At 42.3% G+C, this 21,168-nt stretch overlaps 1 protein-coding gene across 1 annotated transcript in view; it reads right to left on the reverse strand.

Moving 5' to 3' along the window:
• Nucleotides 1-685: 685 nt before the first annotated feature.
• The window catches only part of LOC106604947 (gamma-aminobutyric acid receptor subunit pi-like), a 93,606-nt gene continuing 73,123 nt past the window's right edge, over nt 686-21,168 (reverse strand). Inside the window, exons 3-10 of the mRNA XM_014200111.2 lie at nt 17,947-18,059; nt 16,153-16,220; nt 15,439-15,656; nt 13,664-13,746; nt 5,596-5,733; nt 4,864-5,016; nt 4,288-4,478; nt 686-3,946 (exon numbers count right to left, since the gene is read on the reverse strand). Of these exons, the coding sequence (XP_014055586.1) occupies nt 3,587-3,946; nt 4,288-4,478; nt 4,864-5,016; nt 5,596-5,733; nt 13,664-13,746; nt 15,439-15,656; nt 16,153-16,220; nt 17,947-18,059 (1,324 nt within the window). The 3' untranslated portion in view covers nt 686-3,586. The remainder of the gene's footprint in view (nt 3,947-4,287; nt 4,479-4,863; nt 5,017-5,595; nt 5,734-13,663; nt 13,747-15,438; nt 15,657-16,152; nt 16,221-17,946; nt 18,060-21,168) is intronic.

Here is a 21,168-nt window from a genome sequence, read left to right on the forward strand (position 1 = left end):
TTTTGTTACCAAAGCCACATATACTACCCACCACTGCGACCTGTATGCTCTCGTTGGCTGGCCCTCGCTTCATATTCGTCGCCAAACCCACTGGCTCCAGGTCATCTATACGTTTTTGCTAAGTAAAGCCCCACCTTATCTCAGCTCACTGGTCACCATAGCAGCACCCACCCGTAGCATGCGCTTCAGCAGGTATATTTCACTGGTCATCCCCAAAGCCAATTCCTCCTTCGGCTGCCTTTCCTTCCAGTTCTCTGCTGCCAATGACTGGAACAAACATCAAAAATCACTGAAGCTGGAGACTCATATCTCCCTCACTAGCTTTAAGCACCAGCTGTCAGAGCAGCTCACAGATCACTGCACCTGTACATAGCCCATCTGTAAACAGCCCATCTATCTACCTCGTACTGTTATTTATTTTATTTATTTTGCTCCTTTTCACCCCAGTATCTCTACTTTCACAATCATCATCTGCACATTTTTCACTCCAGTGTTTAATTGCTATATTGTAATTATCTAGCAACTATGGCCTATTCATTGCCTTACCTCCCCTATCCTACCTCATTTGCACACACTGTATATAGACTTTTTCTATTGTATTATTGACGGTATGTTTGTTATTCCATGTGTAACTCTGTGTTGTTGTTGTTTGTCGCACTGCTTTGCTTTATCTTGGCCAGGTCACAGTTGTAATTGAGAACTTGTTCTCAACTAGCCTACCTGGTTAAATAAAGGTGAAAAAAATAATAATAATTGATTTCAGATACGTGAGGGTAGCCTCATAATCTTTCTCAATATTGGCCACTCTTAATTGGATATTTGAGTGATATAAAATAAAAGTGAACTATACCTGACAAGTATGAGTGGTTTAGGTTAATTTCCCATCCTTTGTGGGCTCTGCCTGTCAAGCAGCAGAAGGTCACATTTGCCCATGTACTTTCAGCTGATAATGTTAACTTTGCAAGCTACTGGTAGAAAAGTCCTCCAGTTGGCTAAACATAGTGGTAAGTAGACCTAGTGTACTTTTTTCTCCAACCAATGTGGGCCTACCTCGCGAAGTGACCTGACATCCCCTTTTCAACATTGTTTTTAAGAGTGCTTTATCACGACAGACATGATAGGCTACATTGATTGATAGACCACATCAAATTGGCTAGCTAGCTAATAACAGATCACGTCAATATGGCTAGTTAACAAGCTAACTTTCAGGGGATAAACTAGATGGCTATATCAAAATATTGTTTGATTTTCTTGCCATCTACAGTATAGTGGTGGTGTAACGTCTGCTTCCAACTCACACTCTCAAACATGTAGATCCCTTGAACGCAGCTCACTTTCCAGCTCACATTCTCAAACACAGAGATCCCCTGAACGCAGCTCACTCTCCAGATCCTAATCACTTCAATTCTGATCAACTGTTCACACACCTGTATGTCATTATCACACACTATTTAGTTCAGTTCTTTGCACCCCATCATTGTGAGGTATTGTTTGTTTTGTGACACACTTCTAGAGCTCAGTTTTTCCTGTAAATAATCCTCCTGTGTATGATAGTTTTGGCCTGCCTCACAAACGATGCCTTTTGCCTATTCCCTGCCTTTACTTTAGCCTATCGGATTTCCTGTTATCTACCTATTGCCTGATCTCCCGGATGACGTTACTAGCCTTTTCCCGGCCTGTACTGTTGCCTTTTTTGGACCCCTGTGTATGACCTTCTGCCTTCCCCTGGACCCAGCTACCTGCCTCCTCCTGTGCTCCTTTACAATAAACACCTGCTGCGCCCTGTGATTGAAATCAGCTCTCTGTCTTCCATCGTGTTCATTACAGGTGGTGACAGTGGTCTGACTGACAATTTTATCAGGAAGAGAACTTGCCATGTCAAGCTCTTTCCAAAAGCCTAATTTCTGACGAAGCAAGCTAATAATACATTGTTTGTTTAGCTAGCTAGCTAGATACTACTGCACTGTTGGAGCTAGGAACACAAGCATTTCACTACACCCGCAATAACATCTTCTAAATATGTGTATGTGACCAACATTTTTTTTATTTTATTTTATTTGAAGAGATGATGATATTAAAACCAAATAGTTATAACATTGATTTAATAATACCTTGAAAACGGCACGCTGTTGTCAATGGGGAGCTCCTTGCCCCCCAGCAGCCAAATTGAAGGCTCTGCACCTAATTGTCACGTTTTACTGATAATGACCTATATACTTCCATTATGTACATTAATTAAGAGAATGCATTAGTATTTCATAGTCATGAACAAGTCATGTTATTTTATGCTATGGACAACCTGCTTGTCAATGGCTTCACGGATATGGGTGAAAGCATTGTAACCGAAAAATGCATTTAATATTCAAGGAAGTAATAAACAAACATGCATTGAGTGTGAGACTGTTTCTGTCTGCACATGGCTATGAAATATTGCAGTTTTCCTTTTGCATGCTGATATAGCATGCTATTACTTTAATTGAAATACTTTTTACGCGGCAATGGGAACTAATAATTCAACATTTCAAAATGTACTGTATTAGTAGTTATACGGAACGGAACAAGTCTAAAGGGAACCATGGAAAGATTACAACGCAAATTGAAATCTTTGGTCCTTTGTTATTACTGATATGTGAAAACATGATTGGGAATATATGACATTCGTCATCGTACACAACAGTCACACAACAGAGGACAAGGAGGGATGTTAGTTCAACCCTTATCTGGATGATGAACAGGTGATTGATGATGACGTCCTGTTGCATTAGCGGTTTCACCTCTGTTCAAAATGTCAGCGTCCTAAAACATCGACTACAAGGTACTAGCTTCCCCATTCAGAGGGCGTGTACCACAAAGCTCACAAAATACTATCTACCAGCTCCAATGGAAAAAATACTGCATATATCACTGTTACTCCACTAGGTGCTGTATATTCCTACCATTCTATTGCATTGCTCCTGTCCAGTTAAGGTGCTGGCAGTTGTTGCCCTATGATGACAAATTATATAGAACAGTTTATGGTTCATTGAGAGTCTATTTCCATAATGTGGTGGAGGGAGCCAAGGCCACTGGATTTCTTATAGAAATAAAATGAGAGAGGGAATGACAGAGAGAGAGAGAAAAAGATATACATATATATATATGGCAATATATATATATATTGCCATTCGGAGCTGACCCAGCCTAACCCAGAGGTACTCTGGATGCTTCCCTTCGCAGTGAGGAGCTCATTCATAAATATTACACAGCACATCCAGCCACTCACTCCTCTGCTCCACACCAGCCATAGGTCATCTGTCAGCAGGCCATCATGGACAGAACTTACTGGAAATTCATCAATTATGAGAGCAGTAATGAGCTGAATCAGGTATAATAAACGTGGCATGGACATGTAATTCTCCTCAGGATGTTGTACTGTAGCTGATGTACACTATGCCTCACTCATGACCGTAAATGTAAACATGTACATTGTTTGAGAAAAAAAACACATACAGTATGAACTAATCCCACTTACAAACAGAAACACACAGATTCAGACACCCACACACACACACGCACATGCACATACCGAAACACACACTCCTGTGTGTTACAAGTACAGGTAGTATGTCCAGTAGAGGAGGTTGATGAATACAAAGGAGAGGGGGAAGGTCATCCTGGAGTAGTTGTCTATTAAGTGGGGATTCTCCACATGGCAACAGTTTGCAGCTTTGCGCAGGAACTTGCGGAGGAGGACCAGGACAGTGAGGCAGCGATTGGAGGGCTCCTCAGGAGCCTCGGGCTTGGGCTCGCTGCCAGTGGGGCTGGAGGGCACCAGTTCCAGCTCTGCCATGGGCGCTGAGACTGCAGCAGCTTTCTCCTTACGCCTCTTGGCCCTATTGTTTTCAGCGGCGATGGTAGTGACCATGCCGTTCATCTCCTCGTCGAAGCCTCCCATCTGGTGACCGTACTGGAGGGGAGGGAGGGGCACAGTGAGATGTGTGAAGAGTACAGATATTAAAGCACCAAACAACTAATGCTATTGACTGAAATGAAAAAAAGGACAAGATACTTACATTAATAGTGTATGCGACATCGCAGCAGACAAGAAATTACAGAGTTGATGACGATTCTGATAATGATGAGGATGACGACAACGATGACGATGATAATAATGATGCTGATGATGATCAAGATCATAAAAAATGACGGCAATGACGATGCTAATGATGATTACAGCGACAATAACCATGATGACGAACGTGACAATGATAACCTCACCACTGTTGATAACAACGCTGAAGGCCTCACCATGACAATGTTGGCGTCGGGGTGGTTGAGGGTGCAGAAGTGGGCCACGGCGTACTCGATCAGGGCTCCGAAGATGAAGCTGAAGCAGATGCCCAGGTACACGTCGATGGCCTTGATGAAACAGTTGGCATTGGGCAGGGACGTCCTGGCACCCATCATCAATGTGGTCATGGTCAGAACCGTGGTCACTCCTGTCACAAACCACAGCACAATGGTTGGTCATTCAATATTTGAAAGCATCAAGATCGCCACTTTTCCTTTCAAATCACAAACAACAACAAAACTATATAGTTTAATAACAAACTACCAATAGGATTCAGCTTGAGTTGAGTTACCTGGCCTTAATACACCAGGCTAGATGTGTACGTTATACTACAGTAATACAAAGGTAGGCTAACAGGAGTATGATATACTTGTGGAACATCCTGCTTTGTCAAACCGCCAGCATTCTACATGTTTTCAGACAGCCAAATAGCTTCTGATCAGCAGGTTTGCATGAAGGAGAGCGTGATAGGGTGGGAAAGGCATGGATTTGATCAGTGGGTGTGCTTCCTGGTTTAAGGAACAGTGGTTTACCGATGCAGACCCTTGCGGGGACGGAAGACTGGCTGATCCAGAAGGACACCCAGGACAGGACCACTAGCAGGCTAGAGGGAACATACGTCTCTAGGATGAAGTACAGGATGCTTCTCTTCAGCTCAAAGTGGAAGATCAGCTTGGGGTAGTGGCCTGTGAGAGAGAGAGAGACAGCAGAGAGACATTAGAATGACTGTGCTAATAGAACCCAAGGGTTCCTTTACTACCAACTATCAATTTAAAGGGATAATTCACCCAATTTACAAAATTACATATTGGTTTTCTTATCCTGTAAGAAGTCTATGGACAAGGTAGGTACAGATATTAGCATTTTTTTGCGCCTCATGTTCAAATCATCTATAAGTGACTTTGTTGAACTTCACAATACATTTCTGATACTTTCGGATGATTTGGATGATGCGCAACAAATTGTAATATCGGTACCATGACTTGAATGGGATTTGTGCCACAAATGCTAAAACGTTTGCAAATGGAAACACTGTCAGGGAAATGAAACCAAAGCATGGATTACTGTCATACCTTGCCCATAGACTGCTTACAGGGTGAGGACACCAAATGTGTCATTTTGTAACCTGGGTGAACCTTCCCTTTCAAAGATGAACATGGCTAACAACTGTCACAAGAGACTAAATCTAAACAGTAGCCCAAAACACTTGTGAAAGGATAATGAAAGGATAATGTTAGAGGTAGAGTAGGAGTTGAAAGTCGAACCTGTTTCATAGATGGCCTCAGACGCAGAGGTGTAGTGGTCCTCTACTGTGTACTGGGCCAGACGCAGCGTGTCCAAACCACTGACCGACTCGTTCCCTCTGGTCCAGTAGAACATCACATCATTGGTGTTGTAGCCCCCTGTAAATATATATTGAGAGAGAGATAGTTAATGGGGGTCTATTACACTAAGCGGCTACATGTTTTGCAGTAACACTTTATCACACATACCTGTGTACTACTTACTATACATCTAATAGAAACACAAACGGTCATCCATAAAACAATGAATAAAGGTTAGCTGGCTACTGAGCTGTAAGTGTGTGACAGCCACAGGCAAACATTTAAATGTAAACGTTTTATTAAATAATAGTAGCATACAGTAGCAACAGCCCTCCGGTGCTCATTGTGAAGCACTGTGACATCCAGCAGGAGTGAATAGGAAATGCTAATGCAAATGCAGCCTTACTGCAAGAGAGGGAGAGCGAAGGGAAAAAAGAGGGCAAGAAGGAAACAACGGCAATGAGGAGAGCGCTGCTTTAACAGTTTCCTTCCTGTCTAATACAACAGCAGCTGATTCATACATATTTCAGGTGTTATATTATGTCAGTACCTTACATAATCCTACAGACCAGTTTACATTTCATTTAGAAGACCTCACTTTGACACTGTATAACAACGTATATTAAACGTATGAGCAAGCTGCTTACTGTATAAGCTATAAAGTGAGCAAGCTGCTTACTGTATAAACTATAAAGTATTGACAGTTTTTCTTCCTGATAATCTGGGTACAGCTCCGAAACTGACCTGGGGTTCAAATAATATTTGAAATAATTTACAGTACTTAAAAAATGTGCTTGATTGAGCTTGCCTGTTGAAGTGGAACCAAAAGCAAACGCTCAAAGGATTTGAAAGATTTCAAATAGTATTTGAACCCAGGTCTGCTCCGAAACAGTTTTCTAACCTCAAGTAGATCATGCCTTTGTAGATTCATTATGAGACGTAGTTCAGTAATTGACCTGCAGAGGACGATGTAGCATAAGGAGCCCTACGAGGCGACTGACTGGAGGAGGAGAAATCAGAGGATCCCCATTTCCTGTTGCTTCATTAGATCAAACACTCATTGACTGGCCTTTTATCAATTAGATTTGCTCCCGTCCTGCATCTTCTCTCTTCAGTTCTCTCTCGCCTCCTCATGAAAAAGGTCAAAGTTAACCGTGGAGCGTCGGCAAAGAGAGTGAACACGGAAATGCGCTTGCTTGAAAACCATCCTACATGTTTACAGCGGTGGATCCCAAAGTAAATGTGTAAAGTGCTCAAAACAAATGAAGTTAGTAGTGCAAGACATTTATTGCTAAAACAATACGGATCATATTGTTTTTAAACGTGTGCATGTTTTTCTCCTCTGGCAAAACAAAAGCTGATTGAAAGGGTGTGTGGCAGATTTCTAAACTCTTCCACGGTAGGATGTCTATCGGGACGGGGAGGACACTACTAACGAACTGACACAGTCCTCGACCCCTTATCGGTTCGCGAGTCGGGGGGAGAGAGGACTGAGGAGAGAGACAGAGGACGGTCTTTTGCCCAAATGAGAATGATCTCCCATGATCTCATGGCTCTTACACTGCCGTCTCACCATCTCCCCTGACATGTATGAAAATCCAGGAAGGCATACATTATTGAGGAAAGTGTGTTTAACGTAGTATGCAGAGCACCCTGACGAAAAGCAACAGAGACTTTGAAGCTGCTGAGGCTCAGGATCTCTTGTTGTAACTTCTTCAGTGCTGTTACGTTTGCGCCTTTTACCGACTGAACTCGTTATTTTCATGACTGCCGGGTCAGGGCAATGTGAAAATAAGGGTTTGAAGCATGCGCCGGCGCCGAAGTCCTGTGCAGCAGAGCGTGAACGGTTACATTAGGACATAAGGATCTTGAGGTGCTCTGAAGCCTGAAAAGTGCACTACCCTGCAGCCTGGTGAAGTGAAAGATTTTGCGTCTTAAAATATCCTACTCACTGAGACAATGAGATGGGGGCATCTTTAAAATGGCTGCAGAGACTTTTTAAAATCTTCAAAACCAAATCAATACAGCATCCTCCATTGTGGTGAGTGTGGTCTCATCATTAAACAACAATCAAACATGGCTGGGTTCATCTTCTGACTCCAGGCTTTTTCTGCTGTCAGTAGCCACTACAGTTGTCCCCTTCATCTCTATCTAAACAGTGTCATCTTTTGTCTTTAAACTTCCCTGTTGGAAGTGGAGTGCAGCCTGGGGAGTGAAGAGCAGCAGGGAGCGATGTTCCATTTTTGGCAGCACATTAAAAATAATGAAAGCTCACAGTCTGGCGCTTTTCAGTGTGCTGTGGGAGTCTGGGATGCACAGAATATGTTTAGCCTGGCAGTAATGTAAGGAGGAAAACTATTTACTTGACTTCAGTTAACCTCTACATGTATTGAGTGGGATCAGTGGAACAGTAGCTCCCTCTGGCTGAGTTCGTTGTTGGCATGTGATATAGCTATAGCTATAGCTTAGCACGACTTGCACTGGCGTAACACAGTTATGTAACACAGAATGTGTTAGCCAGACAGCAACACACAAACCGATCGCTGTCCATGGTGCTGAAATTTAGTCACGTCTATGTGGCTGCATGCCTAATGAATCGATGAATCGTTCTTGACATAAACAGGTGCACTTGGCACCTACTACCATGCCCCGTTCCAAGGCAATTCTATTTTTTATCTTGCTCTTTCACCCTCTGAATGGCACACACACAGTCCATGTCTCTGTCTCCTCCTCTTCATCTACACTGATTGAAGTGACATTAATAAGGTATCATGGAAAGAGCAGTTCTTAATTTGTTTTCTCATGTGAAGCCTAACATTTCATAAAGCTATACATGGTGTTGCAATGCTGCCATTTTCAGACTGCTGGCATGTGGCAATAATGTAATTACCTGTTCAGTAATTCAAGTTGGAAATTCAAACATCGCAGATTGTAAAATAAATGTTTGATGCAATAGGATACTAATCAGCTAATAAACATTTGTCCTGTATAGGCTACCTGAACCTGCATGACATGAGCCGTCCTCGTGCTCTCTCCCAGCTTGGATAGAAAGTTGCTGTGCATAAAACCAGTCTATTAATGCCAAATAATAAAGTCAGTCCACCCTCAAAGCGCATGCAGTGTACTATCTATAGCTATATACCGTATTTAGCTGCTATTTAGCTGCTAGTTATAAACTTTTTCAAGAAATTACACATCAAATAACCTAACAATGAGGAAAAAGTAGTCGGCTTAAGGATAAATTCTGACACTATTTTGTCTGGCTAATAGCCTACACAAATGGGTTGCAATATTCAAGGTAAATTAAACTAAATCAAATTAAATCCAACTTGAGGAACTCCCCTGGTCCTCTTTTTTTGTGTGTGCAAATGTTTTCACCACTGCCTGTAGTTTTAGGTTTGCTGGCCCTACTGTTTTCTATAGGCTACTGAGTATTGCCAACCCACACAGTCTTTCGTGAGACATTGTGCCGCACACAATTTAAACTTAGTAGTGAAGGATGCGTGCAAAGATATACCAGAGATAAGGGTCTGTTGATATTGCAACCACATAACTTGAACACCGGTTCTCCAGTATGAACGAAATCGCAAAACGTTTTTTTTGTTCAAGCCCTCAAGAACTGTTGTCCGCTAAATATGATAATCTGTTTGCATCTGCCAACAATTCCTTCCTGTATTCCCTGCATACCCACGACTGCTGGGTCTCACACAGTTCCAACTCCATTATCAAGTTTGCCGACAACACAACAGTAGTAGGCCTGATTACCAACAACGACGAGACAGCCTACAGGGAGGAGGTAGGCACTCTGACGGCGTGGTGCCAGGTAAACAACCTCTCCCTCAACGTTAGCAAAACAAAGGAGCTGATTGTGGACTTCAGGAGGAACCAGGCTGGACACGCCCCCATCCTCATCAACGGGGCCGCCACGGAAATGGTCAATAACTTCAAATTCCTCAGCGTACACATCTCAGAGAAGCTGAAATGGTCTAACCACACTGACACCGTGGTGAAGAAGGCACGACAGCGATTCTTCAACCTCAGGATGCTGAAGAAATTTAGCCTGTCCCCAAGGGCCCTCACAACGTTCTACATGAGCATCATCGAGAGTCCATGGCCAGGAAACTCCTCAGACCTTAATCCCATTGAGAACTTCTGGTCAATCCTCAAGAGGCGGGTGGACAAACAAAAACCCACAAATTCTGACAAACTCCAAGCATTGATTATGCAAGAATGGGCTGCCATCAGTCAGGATGTGGCCCAGAAGTTAATTGACAGCATGCCAGGGCAGATTGCAGAGGTCTTGATAAAGAAGGGTCAACACTGCAAATATTGACTCTTTGCATCAACTTCAAGTAACTGTCAATAAAAGCCTTTGACACTTATGAAATGCTTGTAATTGTCAAGCGATGGGTGTAGCTGGTGCATGGAAGTCAGGCGCAAGAGAGCAGAGATGAGTGAACAAAGCACTTTACTGAGGCAATTATTTGAACAGAACGCAACTGCGTCACAAAAACAAATGCCTAAAGAACAAGTGAGGCAGCACAAAGTACACACAACCAAGTACAAAGTACCGGCTGCCACAAAGCACAGGTACAAAACAAAACCCGGCGCACACCAGCCGGTAGCGTGCCAACCTTGACAATAAACAATTTCACACACAGACATGGGGGGAACAGAGGGTTATATACACGACAAGTAATGAGGGAATGTAAACCAGGTGTGTGGGAAAAAGAGACAAAACGAATGGAAAATGACCGCCGAACGCCGCCCAAACAAGGAGAGGAACCGACTTCAGTATTCCATAGTAACATCTGACAAAAATATCTAAAGACACTGAGGCAGCTGACTTTGTGAAAATGTATATTTGTGTCATTCTCAAAACTTTTGGCCACGACTGTAGTAACCCAAATTTTTTTTAAACAAATCAAAATATATGTTATATTTGAGATTCTTCAAAGTAACCACCCTTTGCCTTGATGACAGCTTTGCACACTCTTGGCATTCTCTCAACCAGCTTCATGATGTAGTCATCTGGAATGCATTTAAATGAACAGGTGTGCCTTGTTAAAAGTTAAACTTAACTCCTACACACTTTCTCTCTTTCTCATTCTTGCTGTTTCTTTCTCTCAAAGATACAGTGCATTCAAAAGGTATTCAGACCCCTTGATTTTTTCCCACATGTTGTTATGTTACAGCCTTATTCTAAAATGGATTAAATTAAATCTACACACAATTCTCCATAATGACGAAGCAAAAACAGGTTTTTAGAAATTTTAGCAATTGTATTTAAAACAAAACTGAAATATCAAATTTACATAAGTATTCAGACCCTTTAATCACTACTTTGTTGAAGCACCTTTGGCAGTGATTACAGCCTCGAGTCTACTTGTGTATGATGATACAAACTTGGCACACCTATATTTGGGGAGTTTCTCCCATTCTTCTCTGCAGATCCTCTCAAGCTCTGTCAGGTTGGATGGGGAGTGTTGCTGCATAGCTATTTCCAAACTCTGGCTGGACCACTCAAGGACATTCAGAGACTTATCCCAAAGCCACTCCTGCATCGTCTTGGCTGTGTGCTTAGGGTCGTTGTCCTGTTGGAAGATGAACCTTCGCCCCCAGTCTGAGGTCCTGAGCTCTCTGTAGCAGGTTTTCATCAAGGATCTCTCTGTACTTTGCTCCGTTCATCTTTGCCTCGATACTGACTAGTCTCCCAGTCCATGCCGCTGAAAAACATCCCATGCTGCCAACACCATGCTTCACCGTAGGGATAGTGCCAGGTTTCCTCCAGGCGTAACGCTTGACATTCAGACCAAAGAGTTCAATCTTGGTTTCACCAGACCAGAGAATCTTATTTCTCATGGTCTGAGAGTCTTTAGGTGCCTTTTGGCAAACTCCAAGAGGGCTGTCACGTGCATTTTACTGAGGAGTGGCTTCCGTCTGGCCACTCTACCATAAAGGCCTGATTGGTGGAGTGCTGCAGAGATGGTTGTCCTTCTGGAAGGTTATCCTATCTCCACAGAGGAACTCCGGAACTCTGTCAGAGTGACCATCGGGTTCTTGGTCACCTCACTGACCAAGGCCCCTTTCCCCCAATTGCTCAGTTTGGCCAGGCGGCCAGCTCTTGGAAGAGACTTGGTGGTTCCAAACTTCTTCCATTTAAGAATGATGGAGGCCACTGTGTTCTTGGGGACCTTCAATGCTTGGTTTTTGCTCTGACATGCGCTGTCAACTTTGGAACCTTATATAGACAGGTGTGTGCCTTTCCAAATCATGTCCAATCAATTGAATTTACCACAGGTGGAGTCCAATCAAGTTGTAGAAACATCTCAAGGATGCTTAATGGAAACAGGATGCACCTGAGCTCAATTTCGAGTATCATAACAAAGGGTCTGAATACTTATGGAAATAAGATATTTCTGTTTTACATTTTACATACCGTAAATTCCAGACTATAAGCCGCAACTTTTTTCCCAGGCTTTGAACCTCGCGGCTTAAACAATGACGCGGCTAAAATATGGATTTTTCCCGCTTTCAATTATTTTTTTCTGGCATGAAGCTTTCATTAGACCAATGAAATTGCCGAACCGTTTAAGATCAAACAACTTTTTTGTTTACTGTTTAGATTAAATAGAGCGCTCTCAAACTTCCCATCATTCTGATTACGGTAGTCATTTTGTCACCCTCATCATGGCAAAGACACGGAGAAATGCATATGATGCAGCTTTCAAGTTGAAGGCGATTGATCTGGCTGTTGGAAAAGGAAATAGAGCTGCTGCACGGGAGCTTGGTCTTAATGAGTCGATGATAAGATGTTGGAAACAGCAGCGTGAGGAATTGACTCAGTGAAAAAAGACAACTAAAGCTTACTGCTAATTTTTTATTTTTTGTTACAAGCCGTGTTTCGTTAAAGCCTATTTATTTTTGTTACAAGCCGTGTTTCGTTAAAGCCTATTTATTTTTGTTACAAGCCGTGTTCCGTTAAAGCCTGTGTAAACTTCCTTTGTTTCAATGTTCAAAATATATATATTTTTTTAATTCAGTGGGTGCGGCTTATATTCAGGTGTGCTTGATAGTCCGGAAATTACGGTATTTCTGTTTTACATCCTTTCCTTAGTTCTACAGTTGCCATGGCACCCACGTATCAGCCTATGCAGAGAGCTATGTACATTTTGTAAAAATGTAATCATTTTAAAGTGTTTAAAAAAAACTATCTTTTAACTTTATTTTTGGTTTTAAATAGCTAAATGTCTATATAATACATTTGTAATATGTATTATATATTATAATATGTATTATATTATATAATACATTTAATTTATTTGTTTCCTCCCCATGAATTCATTGCAAATCAGCTTTCTCAAAATAGCTAGCTAGCCATGCTACCAAGCTAGATGGCTAGCTAGCTAGTGTGTTTTGATTCGATTCAAATACATCAGAATTTTTTTTGTTGTTTCTACTTACTCCTTGACTACAATGCAGGATGAGCTGGCAGTGATGATTTCAAGCTCAGGAGGGTTCCTCCGAAGTTATGAGCAGGCTGTCATTATTATCTTAAGTAAATGGAGAGCTCAAAAATAAACATCTATTTTTACAAGACCAGACAGAGTCAACGACAACAGAGAAGTCGCAGTCAGACGGCGGGGGCGGGGGCCGGGACGGTGCCGGTGAGATGGCTTGAATGGAAGATGAACCGTGCTGCCTGCCTTGCTCATCTTTCCCTGTTGACCTCCTCACTCTGCTCAAGCCGTGTGGTTCCCTCTTGACTGTTGCTCCTTCTTTTGGAGGCTTGAAATAATCAATATGTTCAACTCCAGCTGAAACTCACAGTCCAGGCCTACTCTATCATATAGCTGTTTTATTTGATTGTTAGATAGTTTTGCTTTTCAAGCGCTTTGCGATTCTTTCTGTAGTGAAAAACACTATAGGAGTTGAATAAATTAGAATTATTATTATTATTAAACAGCCACGTTGCTGCCTAGATGTAGAAATGAATTGGAAATCTTACAGCTCTCCAGTTGCAGAGTGCAGGTTTGCTTGTCCATGGGATATTTGGTCAGATCCATGTTGCAGGCCACAGTGGTGGTGATCCTGGAGATATGAGAGAAAACGGTTAATAGAGGTTTGTTTACCCCTAGCAGAACCATCTCAGTGTTTTCCCATGTATTCCCTCTGGCGTACCTCTGAAGGCACTAATGCTGTTTGTGTCCCTCTCCTCAATCCTAAAATAAACCCGTTGCACTGTTCAATCACTGCTTTAGATAATCCAATTACTAATTCTAATTGAGCACACTGAGCAATATTTGATTTAGTGATCCTGCTGATTTACAGTATCTACACTGAATAAAAATATAAACATAGCATGTAACGTGTTGGTCCCATGTTTCATGAGCTGAAATAAACGATCCCAAAGTTTTCCATTTGCACAAAAAGGCTTAAAATGTTATGCATAGATTTGTTTACATCCCTGTTAGTGAGCATTTCTCTTTTACCAATATAGTCCATCCACCTGACAGGTGTGGCATATCAAGAAGCTGATTAAACAGCATAATCATTACACAGGTGCACCTTGTGCTGGGGACAATAAAAACCCACTCTAAAATATGCAGTTTTGCACAACGCAACAGATGTCTCATGTTTTGAGGGAGCGTGCAATTGGCATGCTGACTGCAGGAATGTCCACCAGAGCTGTTGCCAGAGAATGTAATGTTAATTTATCTACCATAAGCAACCTCCAACATCATTTTAGAGAATTTGGTAGTACGTCCAACCGGCCTCACAACCACGTGTAACCACGCCGGCGGCCCAGGACCTCCACATCAGGCTTCTTCACCTGGGAGATCGTCTGCACAACTGAATAATTTCTGCACAAACTGTCAGAAACCATCTCAGGGAAGCTCATCTGTGTGCTCGTCGTCCTCACTAGAGTCTTGACCTGATTGCAAATCGGCGTCATAACCGACTTCAGTGGGAAAATGCTCGCTATACCGGGCAGATGGCCATGTGGGGGAGCGGTTTTCTATTTAACTAGGCAAGTCAGTTAAGAACAAATTCTCATTTTCAATGACAGCCTAGGAACAGTGGGTTAACTGCCTTGTTCAGGGGCAGAACGACAGATTTTTACCTTGTCAGCTCAGGGATTCCATCTAGCAACCTTTCGGTTACTGGTCCAAATGCTATAACCACTAGGCTACCTGCCGGTTTGCTGATGTCATTGTTGTGAACAGAGTGCCCCATGGTGCCGGTGGGCAGTGGTGTAAAGTACTAAAGTAAAAATACTTTAAAGTACTACTCAACTCTATTGCATTTTATTGATTTTAATTTGAATACACAAAGATACCGTGACGAGATCCTGAGACTGATCGTAGTGCCATCAATCTGCTGCCATCACCTCATGTTCCAGCATGATAATGCACGGCCCCATGTCGCTAGGATCTGTACACAATTCCTGGAAGCTGAAAATGTCCCAGTTCTTCCATGGCCTGCATACCAACCAGACATGTCACCATTGAGCATGTTTGGGATGCTCTGGACCGACGTGTACGACAGCGTGTTCCAGTTCCTGCCAATATCCAAATTTTCACATCCATTGAAGAGGAGTGGGACAACAATCCACAGGCCACAGGCGAAGTAGATGTGTTGCGCTGCATGAGGCAAACGGTGATCACACCAGATACTGACTGGTTTTCTGATCCGGGGGGGTTGAGTGTGTCCATGTGTGTGCTTGCATGGATTTGTGCATTCGTGCATGCCTGTATGTGTGTGTTTCTCCAGATGACTCACCTCAGGGCGTAGAGCACTGTTCCATTGGGGAAGATCCTGATCAGCCTGTTCTCCACAGTGATGTCATGGAGGAAGGACTTCTTGGAGTCTACGATGAAGGTGTCTGGTACCCAGAGCAGCTCCACAAGCCTGCCGTCCAGACTCAGGCTTTTGTTCCCCTCAAACACCAGGCGCTCGTCTGTCCAGCGCTGACGCAGGAAGATGGTGGCCGTGTAGTCCTACAGAGCAGTGTCAAAGGTCAGCATTGCGCGGTTGTACTGCAATTACAGTGCATCTTCATGTCTAACCGCTGATTCAAGTCTAGAAGCTGATTACATAACATGATATACTGGATATACTGGAATGTAATATGTATTTTAATATCACAAATTCTGGCCTAATGAGAGTCGGCAAATGTCATTAGACTTGTTGGTGTTTTGTGTTAGAGATGTCTCTTTCCATTCACCACTGTTTGGAGGATGAAAAGATGTCCTTTTGAAGTGATTATTTGACAATCAGATGACAGCATTATGACTGGTTATGCCACAACAAAAGGAAATACTTTTCAAAAGTTAAATTACAAATCCTATTGAATTAATAGAGATTATATGTAATTCTATGATTAGGCCCATAAAAAAATTCATAGTAAGTCCCGTACCGGGAAGAAATTAAATCTACTTTCACCCCTTATCACAATGTACAACGCATCATAAATGACACAGGAAGTTGTCCCACCATGTTGATCTCTGATATGGTGTCAATGCTGGCAACGTCCAAACTCATGCCCACAGTCACTGGCCCATCTACAGAGATGAGACAGACACACAGAGAAAGGGCAGGAGGGGAGAGAGAGAGGGAGAAGCAGACAGAAAAAGAGAGAGCAAAATATGTAAGAGCTGTACTTTCATGTCAATAAAGTAGAGAGAGAGAGAGAGTGTGAGAGAGAGAGAGAGAGAGAGAGAGAGAGAGAGTGAGAGAGCGAGAGAGCAAGAGAGAGCGCGCGCGAGAGAGACCGCGCGCGCGAGAGAGAGAGAGAGGATTCAGGGCACCATGAGGAATCATGAAGCAGTATAATGAAAGGAGTGTTATTCAAAACGCCTCAAAACAAAAAAAGAGCATGTTTGAGAAACTTAGTGCTGAATACTCAACTTCAGTGGCAACAGCAAGAGTGTTGCGTGCAGCCCCCTACATGTGGGAATTATCCTCTCTTCCCCTCTCTCTTGTATAACAATGTTCTAGTATTTCTGCGTTTGTTTGCCAAGAACAAGGTCACCTAATCTTTGTGCATGTGTGTAACTCTGTATGTAGGCATGCGTGGGTACTCTTGGACCCCAGGAACAGAAGCTGGTGCGATTGTAACAGCTAATGGGAATCCAAATAAACAATTAAACGTGTGTGCATACCAAGCTCACCTACACTGGGGACTCTGAGAGAGAGAGAGAGAGAGAGAGAGAGAGAGAGAGAGAGAGAGAGAGAGAGAGAGAGAGAGAGAGAGAGAGAGAGAGAGAGAGAGAGAGAGAGAGAGAGAGAGAGAGAGAGAGAGAGAGAGAGAGAGAGAGAGAGAGAGAGAGAGAGAGAGAGAGAGAGAGAGAGAGAGAGAGAGAGAGAGAGAGAGAGAGAGAGAGAGAGAGAGAGAGAGAGAGAGAGAGAGAGAGAGAGAGAGAGAGAGAGAGAGAGAGAGAGAGAGAGAGAGAGAGAGAGAGAGAGAGAGAGAGAGAGAGAGAGAGAGTGTGTGTGTGTGCATGCGTGCAGAGCTGCCCTCCTGTGTGGGGATCATGGGGATCAGCGGTGCACTGATCTCTGTGAATGACATTTTCTCAGATTCGGTTCAGTCTCATTGATTATTAATCAAACAGCAGGCAAACAAAACAATCACATTTAGAGGGATTCTCTGAGACGGAGACAATGACAAGGGATTTGTGAGAACTACAAACAGTGCAGAGGATCAAAGGCTACAATACGTCATGTCACTGTCCTTACAGGGTTATGCTGTGTGGCACTCATATTAGGAAGTCACACAGAGTGGGCCTACGCATGGAAATGTTGACCACCGTACAGCATCCATATTAGTCACACTGAGCATGCATGAGAATGGTGACTGCTAAGAAAAATGACATCATTTGTCAGCTGCTTACTCTTAATATTAACTGCTTTCCCCTATGACTAAAATCACCAGGTGTGTCCATGTGTTGGTAGCATGTACTTAGTTGTATTTAGAATTAGCAAATGTTCATCATGTACATACTGTGCTATTCATGTGGAATGAGATTGCTTCCATCTGGCAGGTAAAGGACATTTATGCATGTCCTTGTCAAAATATGGTTATCTTGAAATGAATATGGGAATACGGTAAGGCACACAATCACACAGGCAGACAAACAAACACACACACACACACACACACACACACACACACACACACACACACACACACACACACACACACACACACACACACACACACACACACACACACACACACACACACACACACACACACACAGAGCTCCCTTGAGCAGTTTCCCTTACTGTCAAAGAAAGGCCTGAGGTACTTGTTGTATCCTTTCATCAGCTTCTGAATGGTGGGAGGCAGAATCTCTCCCTCCTTTACTTCAGCGCTGAGCAGAGAGTTCTCTAACATCCTGAGAAGAAAAAAAATAACAGAGAAAGAAGAAATGAAATAATTTAGCGTCTCTCTCTCCTCAGAGGAGACCTAACGGTTCTTGCCTGATTATCCTGCCTCTGCGGTCTGCCAGATCATCAATACCTCCCGAGTAGCATAAGCTGTGGTAAGCAGAAGTGAAGCACCCGATTAAAAGGCCTCCAAACAACTTGGAATGAAAAGGGAGAAAAAAAAACCTGACATGTTCTTAGTTGGTTTACTTTGATCCCAACAGGGGTCAGAATACATGAAACGTTCCATCATCAGCATTCTTCAACTCCCTCCTCTCCCTCTACACGCTTGACTCTGCTCATCTGAGCTCAGATCAGTTTCCATATGCAGTTCCACTGATTGCTCTTGTTGGGCATTTAGCGGCATAGGGAGATTATTATTTCACCAGGGATTGAGGGTAGAAGAACACTGAAGAACACATTCACGCACCTTCCCCCATGGTAGTACTGCCATTTGTGCATAATAATCTGGAATCCAAATATGCTTCTGAATGGAAGAAGCCCTGGAGCTTTGTTAGTAATGTAAGAAACACTGAAGGAAGGCAGATCAGGGCAAGTGTGGAGATAGATTCATCTCCATACGCTAGTAGGCATGTACGTGTCCTTACTACTGTATGCTCACAGTCAACAGCAGCTCATTCTCAGTCATTACAACAAAGAGTGGGCATGATAAAGGGCAAATTATGAAAGAAACGTGTGCAGTGGTACATTTTTTCCTACTGTTTTGTGTCTTCATCTTCAGTTCAGAGCAGGGGGGAATAATTCCCTGTTCAAGCCAGGTTAAAGGCTTTTACTAATGTCTCCAGAGAGCATTCCTCACTGTTTTGAAGTAGACATTTCAACACTGCCACAGTTCCAGAAGTTCACATAGAAACTTGATGAATGCATACAGACAGACAACGACTTGTAATGCCAGTAGCATTTGACACTATCTAAGAGACCTGGACTATTTATGAGTTGACAGAGATCTGTACTAGCTCTAAAAGACTCTAGTACATGACTTCTTTAAGGTCCTTTAGCTTATGGTATTCAAAATCCCTTTCCCATTTCTACCAATGGAAAGACATGCTGAATCCAGATGGATTCAACTTTATATGGGAAACCCTTTAAATAACAATGACTTTAGCGTGACTTAAAAAATTATTGGTCAAGAGAGGTGCAGATAATTCACATGAATTCCTAAAACCCAAGACTTGTTTTATCTGACCATGTCAAATTAGCTTACAGAATTAAGTGAGCAGCAAACTGTTGCTATGCTGAGTAGTCTCACATACTGGATTATTGCAAAACCCTTCCAGGAATGTGTATGACTGGCAGGCTTCTCTCCAGCCCTGGGATAGAAAAGCCATGTTCGTGACAGAGCTCTGTCACTGGAACGCTCCATTATGAATCTGCGTGACCTCGAATGACCCACACGTACACAGGCGCCCACATGCACAGACATAAACACACATACACATGCACACACACACACAAACACATGCACACAGTACCCAGTGTAGGTGAGGTTGGCATCTAGGAGCTCGCATCAAAACACTGCCACCACTGCTAATTTTGACAACCAATTTTAAATTAAATTAAACATATGACTTTGGTTTGTCAATATTTTATCATTTCAGCCAATGTCATTTAGTAAAGTGATCATGTGGTTTTCATTATCGGACGCCTATATTTTTTGAACACATTCAAAGATGGCTGAAAAGCAGGATGTGAACGTGTGCAAGCTGAACCACAAAAATAACACATTTTCAGTATAAATTGTGTATAAAATGGGAAACTACAAGGTTGTAACATGATGTTGACCTATAAAACACAATTGTATATTAATTTATTCAATTACTAAAATGTTGTGGTTGAAAAATATGCTCTACCAGGCGGTTGAGTTGCCAATTAAAGGAACACTATTAAGTCAATGCTAGGCTATTATGGACAATGGAAAAGTATTGTTATGGGATGTATTTTGTCTGTGCAAATACAAAAATCCTCATATCCATATTATTATTTACTGTCTGCCTGTTATCTTCAATATGTTTTACAATATTATTCAGTACATGTAATTTTACTGGTATTCTAAGCATATAAACTGTCAATGCATTTACATATTTGAATATTCATATTTCGACACACAAATGTATAATAATTGTATTCATATTTGCTATTAGTCTTCATTTAACTAGGCCTATCTTCCATTATAAGTAACTGAAGCAGACAAAATGTAAATTCTGGTATAATTATTTTTTTATCTAATTGGGAAACTCATCAGCCTGGTTGAGATGTTTGCACTGCATTATTTATAACATTTTAAGTCATACAAATAAAAAGTATTCATTTATAGCCTATACTGAGGCTAAATTAACATATCTTTCTGACATTTTTTTACTTGGTGTGCCAGTTAAAGGGTTAAAACCCTTTCAAATTGTTTAAAAGATTAGGTTTATTTTTGTATTGACTGTGGCTAGTGTGGCATTGACCACATTGCATGCTTAAAAATGCATGCTAAAAAATCCAAACTCACCAGAGAAATGACAAACTCTATCTGAATCAGAGGGCTTGATCTACAGTGGCAGAGATGGTGCTGGCAACATTATTTGAATGGACATATATGGACATAGACACCATGGATCCACACAACACTTCCTAATGTACTAATTGGCCCACTCATTGGCCTTGAGTGAGCAGTCACAACCTATTACTTGTCTTTCTCTGTGTTTAGTGAGGATGGAATGCCTCAGGGAAAGACAACACTGTTGCAAGGAATTGGGGAGATTGGTCGCTTACTCGCTCTCTCTGGCTTTTGGGATCTCTCTCTCTCTCTCTCTCTCTCTCTCTGAGGTGATGCATACAAAAAATGTATTCCCCTGTAAAATAGCACAGACTGGAATATGTTCTGGGATATTCCTCCGATGCCATTGAAGAGTTTACCACATCAGCTTCATTAATAAGTGCATTGATAACATCGTCCCCACAGTAACAGTACATACATATCTCAACCAAAAGCAACGTCCGCACTAAACTAAAGGCTAGAGCTGCCGCTTTCAAAGAGTGGAACAATAATCCGAACGCTTAAGAAATCCCGCT

Source organism: Salmo salar, chromosome ssa01, assembly GCF_905237065.1.
Source record: "Salmo salar chromosome ssa01, Ssal_v3.1, whole genome shotgun sequence".
Taxonomy (NCBI): domain Eukaryota; kingdom Metazoa; phylum Chordata; class Actinopteri; order Salmoniformes; family Salmonidae; genus Salmo; species Salmo salar.